The 17259-nt window shown below is 38.1% G+C and overlaps 1 protein-coding gene across 2 annotated transcripts in view; it reads left to right on the top strand.

The window, feature by feature from the left end:
- shisa9b (shisa family member 9b) overlaps window positions 1-16896 on the top strand; it is a 45107-nt gene extending 28211 nt beyond the window's left edge. Inside the window, exons 3-4 of one of the 2 annotated variants that reach the window (XM_039686305.2) lie at window positions 2702-2854; window positions 9299-16896. In XM_039686305.2, the coding sequence (XP_039542239.2) occupies window positions 2702-2854; window positions 9299-9696 (551 nt within the window). In that variant the 3' untranslated portion in view covers window positions 9697-16896. The remainder of the gene's footprint in view (window positions 1-2701; window positions 2855-9298) is intronic. The other variant, XM_089128758.1, reaches the window with a different exon arrangement.
- The last annotated feature ends 363 nt before the right edge of the window (window positions 16897-17259 follow it).

The raw sequence follows: 17259 nt of genomic DNA, 5'->3' as shown, positions 1-17259 counted from the left end.
AGGCAAATATCAAAGATCATGCTTGATTCGCAGGGAATGTATGAAGTGACACATTGTATAGCCTGAATCCAGTATAAGGGCACACACACGAAAACTATGTGCTATTATGGAAACGTTTTTCCTTTGTTCAGAGGACAACGTTATCAAAACGATCCCGTTCACATGGAACCTTGAAAACGACTAATAAGGCTGTATTATTCATGCCACAGTTGGAGTTGGTGATGCCACTCTATTATAAAAGACGACACGCCTGGGCACACACGTATTCTTTTACCACAGTGCACTCGAGCCGAATGCACATGCCTATAGAAACAAATGACACAATCTATCATTTTTTGGTCCGATTTTCACTCTAAGGATGTTAATCTTTATAATACATTATTACTTTGTCTTCTGGCTCAATTTCATCTTCACAAAGCCAGAACCAATTTTAGAATGTTCTCCTCTGATATAAAGTCTCGTTTCACTTCCTTTAAGAAAATGTGAAATCCTTTGAACACAAAGGCTTCGAAAAAAAAAAATAATAATAATCTTTGAGTCTGTTGTAAGGAACATGACGTTTTTCATGATGACAAATTGTTATATTGTGTTGATTTGTGCAATTCTGAAAACCGCTTGGGATCATACAGTATTTCTTACTGCTACAGTTTACACGGAGATGATAATGGTGTCGTTTTCAAAAACTTGCACTTTGAAACTCATTTTCAAAAGTTTGCATTGGCCCTGAAAACGGGATTGTCGTGTAAACGGTGTCTAATGTAATAAAACATTTTTTTTTTAATCCTATATTTAATTTCATGTATATTACTATATCCAGATGATTGTCAGAAGTGTCTGAAATGAGAAGTAGTAGTGTCGTTATCAACACAAACATGGATGCTCTTCATTTCCGCTTAGTTTTACGCTGGCAGCTCAAACAGTGGAGCATGTTAGCAATGCCAAGATCATCAACTAATAAAACATATATCTTCAGTGCTGTGTGAGTTGCTTTGGATGAAAGTGTCTGCCAAATACACTACCGTTCAAAAGCTCAGTAGGATTAAGATTTAATGAAGACTAAGGATACAGATGTATTCCTCAAAAACACATTAAATGGATCAAAATATTAACATTTCTGGAAAGAATTTTGTTTCAACAAAAATATAAGGCAGCACTGTTTTCAACATTGATATTTGATATATTGATATTTGGCGTCAGTCTAGTGCCTGAAGTGTGTGCTCAAAGGAAGAGCCCTTCAGTAAGTCCTGTGATACAGATGGTACAATCTTGTAGCGAACAGGCATCCAGCGAGAAAAAAATAGACTTAAAAGAGGTTTCCAAGACAACAACAGATCAAGGAGAGTTCAACAACTCAAACACGTCTGAAGAACGGGAGAAGATCAGTTGCAGCGTCGCACAACCATCACCAACACGGACACAAACAGACTCATTCACAATGAAGGAAGTGGACGTATTCAGTGGTGTTTCCTAATTCCTTTCTGCCGTTTGGCTGTACTTTCTCTGTCTCATTCGACTCATCAGAGTGGTTAGAGATAATACCCACAACATCTGGTTGGCCCCTCATGCCAGCCGGCAAAGGGCCAGTCAATTTGCCATGCTCCTGCGCCCCCATTCAGCTGGCCAGATGTCTACTAATGCAATCTCCAGAAAAGCGTTTATGATTTACGCCGTCTGCGGCCCTCAATAGGAAAGTCTTTGCTGTAATCAAGTGTGAAAACTTGTGAAACAAACAATTAATTTTCCATTGTGACCATCGCTTGCCAGTGCTTTTGGCATTAACATGTTTTGACATTAGCAGTTCAAACGGATTCGATTAGTAGCCCAGGAGAGCCTGGCTGGAGCTCCAGAAATCCATGACTAATGATCTGCTTCCTGGGGGTATAGAGTGAATCACCAAAGAGAAAACTCACAAGTTGTGTTGATGGGTCGATGCAACAGGCCTCAAGCAGCTTGAGATATTGTTAAATGTTAATTTAGCGGTCCCTGATGGGAGGTATCCTTACTGCTATGAGCTTAAACAAAAGAAACGGCAGTGACAAAGACTTCTGAGGGGGATAATGTGTTGAAGAACAACAGATTCTCATACAGCATTTAGCCTTACTTGAATAATGTGTGTAATGCTCGCACACAAACAATAAGGAACAGTCATTCAGATGCTTGTGCCCCCTCAAGTGGATTTTTAATGCTACTCCAAACAAAATGGCTTTAAGCTGTATGGGTATTGTTGGTAACCGAAAAGAAATCACCCACTCGCATTGTGGGTCTAAATTGGTCAGTGTGTCATTAAAGTTTGTGTGTGTGTGTACATGCTTAAGCTACATTTTAAAGGACATGCAACATACATTATTTAAATTTAGTACAATTAAGCAAATAACTTCCAACAGTCTACTGATAACACAGTGTGATTTACCACTTCTAACTGTTATTCATTTCTATTTCTGTATCACTGAACTAACAATTCCTGCTCTAATATGAAAAACTACAAAGAAATTAAAAGTTTTTTAGTCTTGTCTGTCTTCATGTTTTATGTCAGTAAGATCACCAGATGAGCCAAGACCAATGATTCACCTTCAAGAAATAAATAAATACAATTAAATAGATAGACATGACACCACTTGAGGTATTGCTTTTATTTTAGAAAGAAAACCTATTTACCTTTCATATCGGTCATTCGTTTCTATTTTGTGTCTCTTTGCTTTAGAGTGTGCCCAAATGAACAGTGTGGGGTCTGGTTCATCTCTGATGCAAGCCATGACACAATACCCTTCGCTTGGACAGGTACCTGTAGCCCACCCTTATGAGCCATCTCAAGCTGGAAAGGAGCTCAACAAGTACGCTTCGCTCAAGGCTGTGGGTAAGCGGCCATTCTTAAACCTGCCAGTATATGGGTTTGATCAAAGCCTGTTCTCCTCTGAAAAACAAACACTATCTCATTTTTAAAAATGTTATTGTATCTATATGAGATCTGGCTTCATAAATCTACCATTGTCAGGAATTACAAATGAAATCCAAGCAAGTCATCAAGTATTCAACATGGCATTCGTTTCTTGTTGTGCATTACTCTAAAATACAAAGTCTTCAGAATGGCCACCTTTAGTCAGAGTTCTTGATCATGTGGTCTTGGTCTGAGATCTGGTTGTTGGACTGGATGTTAGGTGGTCTCATATTGGTCTAGATCTGGATCATAGGGGTCTTGTCTTCACATAATGTCTGTATGTCAATATTTAGAGTCACTTACTTAGTGCACTGTTACAGTATTGTTCTCCCAATGCATGGTCATGGCTCAAAAGTCTTTAAAGTAGTTCACTTTAAAAAAAAAAAAAAAAAACTTTTGCTGATAATTTACTCACCCCCATGTCATCCAAGATGTCCATGTCATTCTTTCCTCAGTCGAAAAGAAATTAAGGTTTTTGATGAAAACATTCCAGGATTTTTCTCCATATAATGCACTTTACTGGTAACCAAATGGTTCAAGGTCCAAAAGACAGTTTCAGTGCAAACTGCAAACTGTTCAAAGGGCTTTAAACAATTCCAGACGATGAGCGAAACGAAGCGAAACGATCGCTCATTTAAAAAAAATAACAAAGTTTAAGTTTTATAAGCTCAAATGCTCGCCTTGCTCTGTTCCTTGTGATGCACGTTCGAGACTCTCCTGTTCGAACTCATTCATCAAAATGAACAAATCTTTTTTCGAGTCATTTGGTTGATTCAACAAACGAAATGAACAAATTGACTCGGAAAAAAAGATTTGTTCATTTTGATAATAATGAACAATTATTTATTTTTTATAATGAATAATTATTTATTTTAGAAATTCTGTATTCAGATTATGATGTCAGGAGAGCTGAAAACTCTCATTACTCTTTCCCAGTCACTTAAGTATCAGAAGTACTTCAGAAATGACTAACTGCACCAGCTGATGTTGTTAACTTGTTCTAAAAGCAGAAACCAGAAGGTCCTAGATGCTCATACGATTTGTGATCATTTTAATTAATTCATTTATCATTTAATTAATTATTTAAGTTGTGTTTTACAGTGGTAGTGACATTGGGTAGTAATAGTCACTTTTTACTTTTCACATCAGTTAGTTGGCATCAGAGTAAAGCGTAAGACGTCAGTGAGATGACAGCTTGAAATCAGTAGACAAATAACCAGCAGAAGTAGGGACGTGTGATGAATCGGCCACAGATGAAACTGCTTAGTTTCTAATCCCCTGAAATGCAGTCTGTGCAGACCGACCCCTGGGAAAACAAAAAAAAAAAAGGACCGTTTATAATGAGAGAGGCCCAGGAGACGCTCCACACGGCGAGCCGAGGAGTAGCCCCCAGTAGTTCCTCTGGTGTGCGTTAATCTCAGCGCATTGATGTTAATGAAAGAGTCGCATCAAAGATCAGCACTTCTCTTCGCCGGCTGGCTTATTTTGCGCTCTGCCTCCTGGTATGAGGTTTTAGATCTGTGGTTTGTTGTGACTATTTGGGGTGTCAATGCTTTTAAAAAGGTCACCTGAAGGATATTTAATTAAAAAGTCTAAAATGTCATGCTGAAATGAGGTGGATTTCATGCAGAGTGTAGTCAGTCCCAATTAAGGCCTGGCTGAGTTGGAAGGTGATAGACCCTTAGTGACATTTCATGGAATTTATGAAAAATAAATGAATTGTGACACGCTAGGATTGTTTATACTCATTTGTATGATCTGGTACTTGCAAGTTGTGATTCACACTGTCAGTGATCGAATAGCACTGGTTAAAAAAAAAAATACAGGAGTCAACATTTGAAGTGGATCAAAACCTTTCATCACAGTTTTACATGAATTTTGAACAATACCTGTTCTTGTCTTAGGACAACTTTGATTAACTTTTTTAATCCACTTTAATGTTGAATACTGTATTTGCAGTAACACCTTTTTTTCTAAGGAAACTGTTGGTTGCTGTTTTGAACAATATTGTCCAAGAATAACGTTACAGTAATGGTGGCAACGTTGACAGTGATATTTTTTTTTTTTTTTACTACTGGTTAAAAAAAGTTTCAACTGATAAATAAAAACCCTCTTCTGGAGGAGCAAAAGCTGTTGTTTTCATTTGATGATGGAAGCTATCCAGGCTACTTTGCATTCAAAGAAACACATTTACTTGTAACAAATAGAAACCTTAGGCGAAAGGAAAAGCATTCACAACTATTTTGGTTGCCAATCACAATGGAGCATTAACTGCTCTTGTTAATATTTGAGGCACTCTTAGATATTTACATTTCACAAGTTATTTTTGTTAACAAACCCAAGTTGGAAAAGTTTAGATTAATTTAACTCTGATTAATTTGATTCTTAAGGATAGTTCACTTTGAAATTAATTTTTGATATGTTTTAGCTTACTTCAAGGGCATTCAAAATGTAGGTGTCTTTGTTTCCACAGTATTTTCAATTTTGATATTTTTAGGTCAAACTGTTCTTGTCTGTCAGACATATAATGGAGGTCTATGCACTCAAAAAACTAATCTGTTGAACGAACTTAATGGGCTATATGCACGCATAAGTTCCGCATTTGACGTAAGGATGCTCGTCCATTTCCGGTTGTGTAGATTAAAGCGGAGGAAAACCGGAGAAAACGGGATTATGGCAGAGTCTTCAATATTTGCTGTCCTCCCGTCTTTGAAACGAAACGTACATACGTTTAGATGTAATTTTATATATAGTTATGTTTATTTAATATCATTTTAAAAAGAAGCATAAACACAACGAGGGGTGTCTGTTTTATCTGTTTTTGTGACTAACGTTTTATTAGTATAACCATGGAGTATAAAATTCAGTAGCGGAGTGGCAATCGGGAGAGTCGGGAGTTTTCCCGGTGGGCCGGTAGTGTTACGAGGCCGCGAGGGCCGGCCCGGTCTGATAAAATATATTTATTGGAAGTTCGCCATGGCCCAAGCTAAGGGAAGAAAACATTTTTTTTTTTACATTTTTTATAACGGAGCATATATTTGCACTAAACCCCTGTCTTTACTGCAAAACGACACCCGTCATAAAACAGCCTCAGTGGCGTAGGTCGTAAGACGTGAAGTGTTTAAATGCAACTTTTTGGTGCGCTGATCGCGAGTTCGAATCCGCCTTGCCGAACTCTCTCTTCTCCCTTTTCCCAACACAGATATGTAAAGATGTAAAATGTAAAACCTAATTTTATATTTTATGTTATATTTTGCCAACGAACTAAAATTGAAACCATATGGCGTTGCGCCATTATAATAACTGACAGAATAGCATCCAGTTTGTTCTGCGTGATTACTTTGCTCTCGCGATCATCTGGTGTTTTCTCCTAAATAAAAGCTCAAGGGTTTATTTCTTGCAAGTGAAGAAATTAGGACAAAAGTATTTTAATTTTCCTATATTATAGTGTAATGTAGGTTAAAATATACTTTTGAAATACTCATTTTCATTTACACATTTATAGGCTATAAATGGATTTTACAGTACGTCATAGGAATAATTATAAATCATTATTACATTATTATAATAATTGTTTGGCATCCTAAAACACCATTGATAATGTAATGCAAACTGAGACTCTCATAACTAAAAAAAATATTTGAGCCCTCTTTATTGTCCTGGTACAAATTAACGTTTTTTCTTTGTTCAACGAGCAGTTCATGGGTCTTAATTTCGATCTCTCAGAGAGCATGAGATTGATGCATTATAACCTTAAAATGTCCAAAATTTTATTGCGGGGGAGCATGCCCCCGAACCCCCCTAGAGGCACAGAGTCCACCCAACTACTTTTAGAAAGTACTATGGGAAAGAACGACCATTTATGAACTTTACTCCAGCATACTAGTACAACAAAGTTCCCTTTAAATCAGTAAAATTGTAAATGCTATTGGCTAATCGTGCCGGCGACGAGGGCCGGAGGTCTACGAAGTTTCCCGGTAGATTTTTTGGTCCCACTCCGCCCCTGATAAAATTCAATATAAATTCTCGGTATTGCATTGGACTCTACGATCGCCGGAAGTTATCGAGCATCCTTAATCCTTCACCGGAAATAACGCCGTGCATAGAGCCCATTAAATTAAGGAAAGGTTTTCCATGAAATTGAATTACATTTTTCCAACAAATTTAAATGCTGTATGAATTTAAATTAACTTAGTCATCCCTACTAGATAAAGTTGTCAGGTTAACTACATTTAATTTTGTCCTGCCTTAATTCACCAACATTATAATATTAGTTATTTTGACTCTATGGTCACTTCAAATGACAGACACTTTTAAACTATTTCTTACATAGTAATATTATATATCAGCCTGAACAGGAGGTTTAAAGCACATATTATTAATGAGTCTGAACACAATACTGACCTAAACACAGTCAACACTCTTCTGCATAATGGTAACCACAAAATTCAAAAACATTACACAAAGTACTCTAACTTTCTAACATAACTGAACATAAAACACTAACATTAACTAACAACATCTTTCCATTTACTGAAAAACACATAAAATAACACTTTTTCCATAAATTTACCCTCTTAATGCAGTCCCTTGCAAAGCATGCTGGGAACTACAGATCCACTGCCCAGTTAGATGTCAACAACAATGATTCATGTAGATTTCACACAAATGAATTAGGTTGATTGAACACAATTAAATTAAGTTGTGACAATATTAAGCAATCATGTTACTTTTGCTTATTTTAATTAATTATTTTAACAAGAGGCCAAAATTAATTTTTTGAGTGAGATCCGTTTAAGACGAATGAAAAATATTCACGTTGACTCAACAAAAAAAAAAAAAAGGTAAACCAAATTTTTAAAAGATTACATTTATTACATTTAATGAAATTAAGCTGGAATCACTTCTATGAAGGATTGTGTCGTATATGCTCATTTTAATTAATGAAATTGAACAAAGAGCTAAAATTATTTTTTTGAGTGTGGTCACCACCTCAAAGAGCATGCACAGAGAAGTCCAAATTAAACATGATTTAATGACTCGTAAATGTAAGTACACATTGATGGCCTAAGACACGAAACGAGCGGTTTGTGGGAGAAAACGAACAGTATTTATATTGTTTTTACCTCTTGTAATCAGTCACGTCCAAGTGATCTGAGGCTGCAGGCGCTCTTCGGTCTGCGCAAGCGCCAGAAGTGATCTCTCGCGCGGTTGCAAAAAAAAAAAAAAAAATTCAACGTTGTCTGTTGATATATCGAAATCATCTTCCATTGCAATTTCCTGTATATCTAAATATATTTAGATCTTCACAGTGAAGGGTAACACTTCTGATATCTCTGTGTAAACAATGAGGGCGTACACAAGCGAGAAATAACTTCCGTGGCTTTCCGACGCTTGCGCAGAGAGAAGCGCCCTCGCACTCAGATGACTTGGACGTGGCTGTGGTTACAAGAGGTAAAAACGATATAAATACTCTTTGTTTTCTCACACAAACCGCTCGTTTGTGTCTTAGGCCATCAATGTGTACTTACATTTACGAGTCATTAAATCACGTTTAATTTGGACTTGTGCATGCTCTTTGAGGTGGACCCCATGTACAAGAACGGTCAACGAATTCTCATCCTTTAACGTCATATACAACGCTATATGCAAAAACGGCGCTATACTACGCACATGGCACCCGTTATCGTTAATATAACACGCGCTGTGAGGGCTAAGTTTAGGTGTGGGGTAGGGTGTGCGTGTCATATTCACGCTAAAGGATTTATAACGTCTCGGGTTCGCGTGTTATATTAACGATAACGGGTGCCATGTGCGTAGTATAGCGCCGTTTTTGCATATAGCGTTCTATATGACGTTAAAGGATGAGAACGGGCTGGAACGGTTTGACCTAAATATATCAAAATTGAAAATACTATGGAAACAAAGACACCTACATCTTGGATGCCCTTGAGGTAAGCTAAAACATATAAAAAAATTAATTTCAAAGTGAACTATCCCTTTAAATTCATACTGACCCCAAACCTTTGAGTGTATGTGTACACGTTTGGTTATTTTTAAATATTGTATGTGTGAAGCTCTTCAAAAAAACAGGTTCAGAATGACATGGAGGTGAGTAAATAATGTCAGAATGTCACTACACCTCTACAAAAACATCCGGTTATTTTGGTCGTTTGTTGAAGGAAACGATCGGGTCAAGTATTATCTGAGAAAAATGGGAAAAACAAGTGATCTATTAAATGTGTAATTCTCTAGTGGGGAGTAAATCAGCAATCAGGTTGTTGTTGTTGTTGTTGTTTTGCATCTGACTAATGAAGTGTTGAATTTTCCCTCGCTTTTGCTCTCTCTATCTCTCTTTTCCAGCTGAAAAAGCGAACGAAAACTTCTACACTAACAGACGGCACTTAGCCGACCTGGCAGTGAAAGGCGCTCTTCCCATGCACTCGGTGAGTCTGGAGCAGGAGCCCACCAACCCTTACAGCCCGGAGCTGCCCTGCCAAAAGCAGAACGGACACAAGTCCAAAAGCACCAAGATCCACAGTTCCCACCCGCTGGCTTTCGGCTCGAACACCATCGCCAACCCCGGCATGCTGAAGAGCTGGGAGGGGACAGAAACGCTGGGCCGCCGGCAGACGTACGGCCCCAAGAGGCACAGCGCCACCGTGGAGCAAGTGAACGAGTTGACGTCCGCCCAGAGTCAGCACTACCTGCCTCCACATCCGTACTTTGTCACCAACAGCAAGACCGAGGTGACCGTGTGAACGGGGCCGCAACAGCGGGCTCATCGAGCCCAGGTCTTGAGTGGATGCGTGGGAACGAAGTTAACAAAGGAAGCCTGACCGAGGAAGAAGTGTGGATTAGGAGCCCGTCCTTCTGGAAGGGTTGACCGAACGGTCTGGCTTGAGATCTGTATGTGTGCTGTTTGTCTTTGAGCGGTTGTGCATGGAAAAGGCATGCATTGGACTTGAAAGGGAAAGCGTAACATTACTCAAATGAACTCTTTCTGTGTCCATTCCGTCACAATGCAAATGGATAATCTGCCTTGTAGTGATGAGTTTGTCACAAGGCCGTCCGTCAATATGATGAGGACACGTTCAAACACGAAACAGTCGATGCAATCAAACGTTCTAGATGGGACCACCGTCATGATTCACAACAACTTGAAAGCTTGTGAGATAATCCTAAACACACACAGTTTTTTTTTTTCTCAGAATCGTGTACATACCAGAACGTTACCAAGGAAGTATAATGTCGTAAGCTTCCTCGGATAATCACAGAGTGTCGGTGTGAGGACAAACGTGTCTCTAGTTCTTCTCATCTCAATTGTCGAGACTTTCCAGAGCGTGTGCACCTGAAGCATCCTGTAGCAATGCAACGCGCTATATCCTGACAAAACACTGGGCTTGTGCCTTTCCAACAGAAGAACTCATTATATAAGAGCTCTTGTGCTATTCAGAAAGCACATGGCATTTCTTCAAAAACAAAGATGCATAAAATATAAACAAATCTATTGTTTACGGCTGTCATATTTCAGTAGAAAATGTTGATTGTCAGTGTTCTGAGATACACATTTCTCCTTTCTGTTACACCATTTTTCCTCTGATGTGTTCACACACTGTACTAACCAATAGTTTAGTGCAACTGTAGACTGTAGAAAAAAGGAAGTGTTGTAGGGTTAATGATAGACATTCGTTATTTTTCAATGTTAGATATGATGAAAAAATGAATGGTTAAAATTATGATACCGAACAAGATTGTCAAAACACTGCCATTGTTGGATTCCCAGTTTTGGTATTGAAAACCGATTCAGTTGTTTCTTTTGTTTTTAGCATCATAATGTGAACCAATTCAATTAGCATAAGGGCAAAAGGCTGCATTTAATTTCGAAAACTTGGTGTTTTGTCACCTACATCCAAATGATCCCAAGCACCCTGTATCTGGTTGTGAATAATGTGGGTCGCGTAAACTTTAATTGCTCTGAAACAAGTGGCTTTATATCAGTGCACTTAAAATGTTGTTGACCTACGTCATTTAGTCTTACCCTAATTGAGCTGGAAAATTAGCAGGCTAACTCATACTGGAAATAAAAATACATTTGCATATCTAGTAGCACAGCTTTCTGCAGTGTCACGCTCTCTAATTTCGCTAGTAGAAAACTCATTCTCTGTATTTACAGTAAGTAGAAAACTTAAGGGGTGGTAACACTAGATTTTGTGTTCGCATTATGCTGTTTTTAAGTTTGGTGAACTCTTTTTAGCCTGCAAATTTGTATAATCATTCCCTTCTACCTTAAAGGACAGCACAAATAGACCGCCGAAGTTATGACGTCACTTTGTAGGCCAAAACGCGGAAGTGAGTTAGCATTTTAGCATTTCAGGTTGGCATATAATGGGTTTTTGCTACAGTAAATCGCCTGAACTAAGGTCTGTGGATAACAAAGCCTCTAAATATTTTCACGTTTTGATCTATGACATAGAACACACAGTTATAACCTGCTTGTGTTTTTTAAACTTTATTGTGTCTGCTTGTGTTCTTTTAAACTTTATATAGGCTTCAAAATGTATACATTTGAAATTTATTTACATTATCTTGATAGACAAAACAAGGGTCACAACTCTTTGGTTTTTTTTGCGATTTTCCAAAAGTCTATAGGGAAAATGCATAGCTTTTCGATTGAGGGAACCCATGCGCCGTTGACTTTCGAGTTGCCAAAGTGGCGTCATCACTTCGGCACTCTATTGAAAAACGGTTTGAACACTTGTAAAAAATCAATACCGACAATGTCATTTTAACATACATTGTGATATCTGTCAGCTTATAGCAACACTGTATGTGTGATATTTAAAAAATATTTAAAAAGTATTTTACAGCACATTTAAAGGAGTAGTTCACTTTAAAAAAAACAAAAAAAACTTTTGCTAATAATTTACTCACCCCCATGTCATCCAAGATGTCCACGTCTTTCTTTCTTCAGTCGAAAATAAATTAAGGTTTTTGATGAAAACATTCTGTGATGCGCGTTCGTGACTCTCCTGTTCAGACTCGTTTATCAAAATGAACGAATCTTTTTTCGTGTCATTTGTTTCATTAAACAAACGAAATGAACGAATTGACTCAGGAAAAGATTTGTTCATTTTGATGAACGAGTTCGAACTGGAGAGTCACGAGCATGCATCACAGAACAAAGCAAGGCGAGCATTTGAGCTTATAAAGCTTAAACTTTGTTATTATTATTATTTTTTTTTTAATGAGCAATCGTTTCGCTTAATAAGACCCTTATTCATCGTCTGGAATTGTTTAAAGCCCTTTGAACAGTTTGCAGTTTGTACTGAAACTGTCTTTTGGACCTTGAACCGTTTGGTTCCCGTTGAAGTCCATTATATGGAGAAAAATCCTGGAATTTTTTCATAAAAAACCTTAATTTCTTTTCGAATGAAGAAAGAAAGACATGGACATCTTGGATGACATGGGAGTGAGTAATTTTTTTTTTAAAAGTCAACTACTCCTTTAAATATCATCAAAGCGTAACACTAATTAATGAATCATTTGTACAATATTGGAGCACTGCAGACGCAAATCAGCAACAAATACCTCCTTTGTTATTTTTGTTAAATAACACAATTTAAAATTTAAATTAACAGTTTGAAATGTTAAAAATAAATATATTCTTTTTTTAATGTATTCAAAACATTAAAGCCCTGGAGTGTTGCGTAATATCCTTTTGCCCATGTGCATTGCAGGTCTAAAATAATTCTTAAATCTAGTGCGACCACCCAAGCCACATAAAACATTTCAACATCCGCAGAAAATAGAGTTTGATTCCATGTAAATGTAAAAGGTGTGTAAATTTGGGGCTGATTATTTAGGAGGAGAAATACAAATTGTATAGCAATGTCAGTATTATGTCAAATGTTGGCCTCTGCTTTTCTAAGAATTCCCTCCAAAAGAAAATAATACAAGCCCTTTCTCCAGTTTAACCGATTTTCTTCTTCACACCATTGAATTCTGTCTATGTGAGTCACTGCCAAACAGCTTGTGACAAACGAGTACTTAAGAATACTCCCGAAATTGCTGCTGGTCTGTCAGTCACTGAGTCCACTCGACATCTATTAAACCTGAGTGTTTCTCTGCAGGTCACCTCATGACTCAGATCGCACTACAGGATCACTCACCGGGGGGGTACATTTCTTGGAATTAATTCACGTAGTGAATATCTTTTCCATTGAAATCTCTGAACACCGCAGAAATGGATTAGCACATAGATATCCTCCGTGTTGCTAAAAAGACCTTCACAGCTGGTTTCTGCATAATCTAACATATGACATCGGGATATAGAAATCAGACGTGTGTGAAATAATACAGGTTGGCAGTCGGGAGATAATTTACTAAGAATTTATTGCACCCGCTGATTAATCAATTGGCATTGTTTTAGCACCCAAGTTAAGGAGTTATGCTAATATATGACCAAGATACTAGTGGTAAACACAATTTGCACAATATAGAATACAGCAGACGGTAACACTTTATTTCGATGATCCACTTTAGACATAAGCAACTTTGCAACTAGATGTCAACTAACTCTCATAACTGTACGTTCACACTGCCGCCAACTTGAGCGTCAAATAAGCTCTGGCCGCCCTTTCAAGGCATTCTCATCCCAAGGCGTCATACTGACTCTTTTGCCAATGCTTATACATCCAACGCACATGGCACCCTTTAGCGTCAATATAACAGCTTCGATTATGGCTGGGTTTATGTCTGGGGTAGTGTTAGGGTTAGACCACTAGGAGGCGCCTTCTGCCCCATATATATCTGCGTCTCAATTGACGCTAGAGGGTGTCATGTGTTGGAAAAAGCAAAAGCGTCAGTATATGGTCAAGGCCGCTTGTCAAAAAGTACGGGAAAGCTTGTTGACGCTTGTTGAAAAAAAAAAACAATACATTGAAGAAACCTTTTATAATGACAGCATTTTTATAACCATTTTGGTCACATTTCGTCGAGAAAAAAAGAATAGTTAGCTATTATTATTTGCAGTCAAATCGGTGTCACCGTGAGCAAATGAATTGCATTCCCGCTTTAAAACGAGCGTTCATAAATATTTCAAATAAACGTTGCGCTCATGTGGTCCCCCTGGCAACGGCGATTATAAGCTTCTCTTCCATTTTCTCGGAAGAAATGTTTTGGTAGACTAAAGTTTACATTGTATGTTTCTCCGGAATCAGCCAGCACGAAGGACGTCTATATTTTCCGACTGGTTGCTGGCGTTTTGCCGATTGTTGAAGCCTCGCAGGAGCCGCCATTGTAGCAGTTGTTGTTAGCATCCCCATTGACTCCCATTCATTTTGGCGTCACTTTGACAGCGAATAACTTTACATCTGAGACGTCCAAAGACTTCATTTGTCCATTATTTGTTTCCAAAGAAACACGACAATGTTTATACGCTCCATTACTTTGTATCTTATGTTACGGCCCCGCAGAAGCCCTTTTTGTGAAAATAGGCCAACGATTGCATCATAACCACAGGACTTTCTGTCGCACAATAGAGACATTACCGTATAGACAGGAGGAGAAGCTTGCAGGTAATCTTTTTACTGTTTATGAGGCAATCGGGGGGACATGGAGTCATAAAGTCAAGGCAAAAGCCCATAAATAGAGAGTCCATAAAACAACGCATTCTCATCCTAGGGCGTCATCTAACTGACACTTTTGAACATTCGTCTAAATCCGACGCATATGGCAACCTTTAGCGTCAGTTAGATGATGGGGATAGGTTTAGGTCTGGGGTAGGGTTAGGGTTTGGCCACTAGGTGGCGCGTCTCATAAAGGGTGCCATGTGCGTCGAATGTTGACGCATGGTCAAAAGTGTCAGTTAGATGAGAACGGGCTGCATAAAAGCAACGGGACAAAATATTTCAACAACATTTTTTAGGAATTAGGTGATTCAGATTTGTCTTGGCACAGCTACTAGAAGATTTTCAACTGTCAGACTGTCGTCACGCTCAGTTTGAGCCTGCGCAGTCGCTCAGACATCAGACAGGAAGTGCAATAATCGGGCTTCAGTCTTCTCCGTTGAAATCAATGGGGTTGCTGTGTCCATTTCTTTTACTGTCTATGCTGCTTGCCGCTGAACCGCGTCACAGCTCATTAGCATAAAGTTGAGATTCTTTCAACATTCTGATTGATGCTCAAAAATCTCAAAACGCCCAAAACATGACGCCAATTTGACGCTCCTTGCAACTGAGAAAAGCCAGCTTCCATTTAAAATGAATGACTTCAAGTTGGCAGCGGTGTGAACGTACAGTTAGAGTATTAGTATAGGTTGGTTAGATGTTATGGGTCAGGTTAGTAGAGCAAGTTGACATGTAGTTGAAAAGTCTGCCTCAACTGTTTAATGAGTTCAGCTTTCAGCGTATTGAAATGTATTAGACCGCATGTTACTTTGAGACTACATAGGGGGTAGTCTGATCACTGATTGCTGTTTCCACCTCTCATTGTGCCTTGCTGTTCGTTAACAGACACTAGGACTAATTTTTATGTTTCAATTCATTTTGTTTTTATGTACGATTGGGGTTGGCTTCAGATGAATGCATAGAAAGAACCAACACATTCCCAAGACGTCATCTAACTGACGTTAAAGGGTGCCCTAAAACGTCGGATGTTGACGTATGGTCAAAAGCGTCAGTTAGATGACGAGAACGGGCTGAAAGAACACCTGTCCTAGATGTTTTCATCTTTTTCCATCAGCACAAGGTCATTTTAGATAGAGACATGATGAACTAGTACATAACAGATGCAGTCTTGAACAGTCATCTGTACATTATACATAACATAAAGGGCTGAATATTTGCAGAACAACTTTAATGCTGTGATCATGAAGGTTAGATGTTGAGTGAATGCATTCTGACCCTCACTGAAAACACATTGAAATGTACAGGCAGATGTTATACAATGATTTTGCCCTTTATTTAATGTCTAAAAAACTCCCACTGCAGTTGACATAGATGTTAGTTTGTGTATTTGTATCTGTAATTGGTTCATTTTAAGCACACAGATGCGATTAAAAGTAATACCTCAAATAGTTTTGACAAGTAGAAACCCACTGTTTTATTAATTTATTTTATCTGGGAATAGCTATTCCAATGAATGCTAATCTTTTATGATATCCCAGACAGCAAACTGACATTGAATCAACGTGGAAACGACGTCTCTCATGACATTGAAACAACGTTGATTTGCTCATCGAATTAACGTTGAACCAACGTCAGACGCGGCATTCTTCAAAGCTAAATGAAATCGAAAATTGGTTTGCTTTCATAACGTTGAAACAACGCGTTGATTTCAAGTTGATTTTCCGTTAGTTTTGAAAGAATGACGCATCTGACGTTGGTTCAACGTTAATTCGATGAGCAAAACAATGTCAGATCAACGTTGTTTCGATGTCATATTTCCACGTTGATTCAATGTCAGTTTGCTATCTGGGATGATATTGTCATATTCTTCACATAACGCCGGAATAGTTACACAATAACTTTATATTTGTAAGTAGTAGCATAGCAGCTGCTGATCAGACCGAGTTGTCCAGTTCAGTAGTTTATATTGTGAATCACACAGATGAAGCATTGAAGGTTAAAATGATACCCGCCAAACTGCTCAAATTATACTGAGAAATCTGAGTGTCATTTATTGAAGGGTTATTTTGTGATCCAGGTTTATTTAAATATGTATCAATATAGTATTCAGTCCATCATCATAATACTGTTCAATGTTCTCTGTTTTGGCGATCTGGGAAACAGAGACAACCTTGTCACATGCTATTGCCCGTGAATCCCATTAAATACACTAAGGTAAATTTTTCAAACAACGTATTCTGTGTAACATTTCTACGTGGAAGTTGAAAGTTTAAGCACTGTTGTACCATTCGCATCACAAAACTTATTTACAATAAATGTCTCTTCTCTATACGTTCTGTGTATTTTTGAGTTAAGGGATTGAAAGTGTTAGCTGTGCTGATACAGGTTATGTTTAACATATAGACACATCCAATGAAATTAGACAAACACAGAATATTTTGTCATCTGGGAAGATGTGTATTATCCTACAATGAAGATTAGGCATGGCATTCTGATTTGGGCTATTAGGCACAGAATGTGTCATTTGAATTTAAGGATAAACTGTATCTGCCCAAAGGGTAAAGATTTAGCTTGTTAGCATGTTAGCCTCCTTATTGAAAATAAGCTGGACGTTCTGACAACATCTTTTTTTGAAAAGATTTTTTTCTTAAAAATGTGAAATGGACCCTTTGTGCTGCCGTGGAAGTCACAGAG

The sequence above is a fragment of the Pimephales promelas genome, chromosome 3 (assembly GCF_988280905.1).
Source record: "Pimephales promelas chromosome 3, fPimPro1.hap1.1, whole genome shotgun sequence".
In the NCBI taxonomy this organism is placed as follows: domain Eukaryota; kingdom Metazoa; phylum Chordata; class Actinopteri; order Cypriniformes; family Leuciscidae; genus Pimephales; species Pimephales promelas.
The sequence above is the reverse complement of the archived record's forward strand: the minus strand, read 5'-3'. Positions and strand labels throughout refer to the sequence as shown.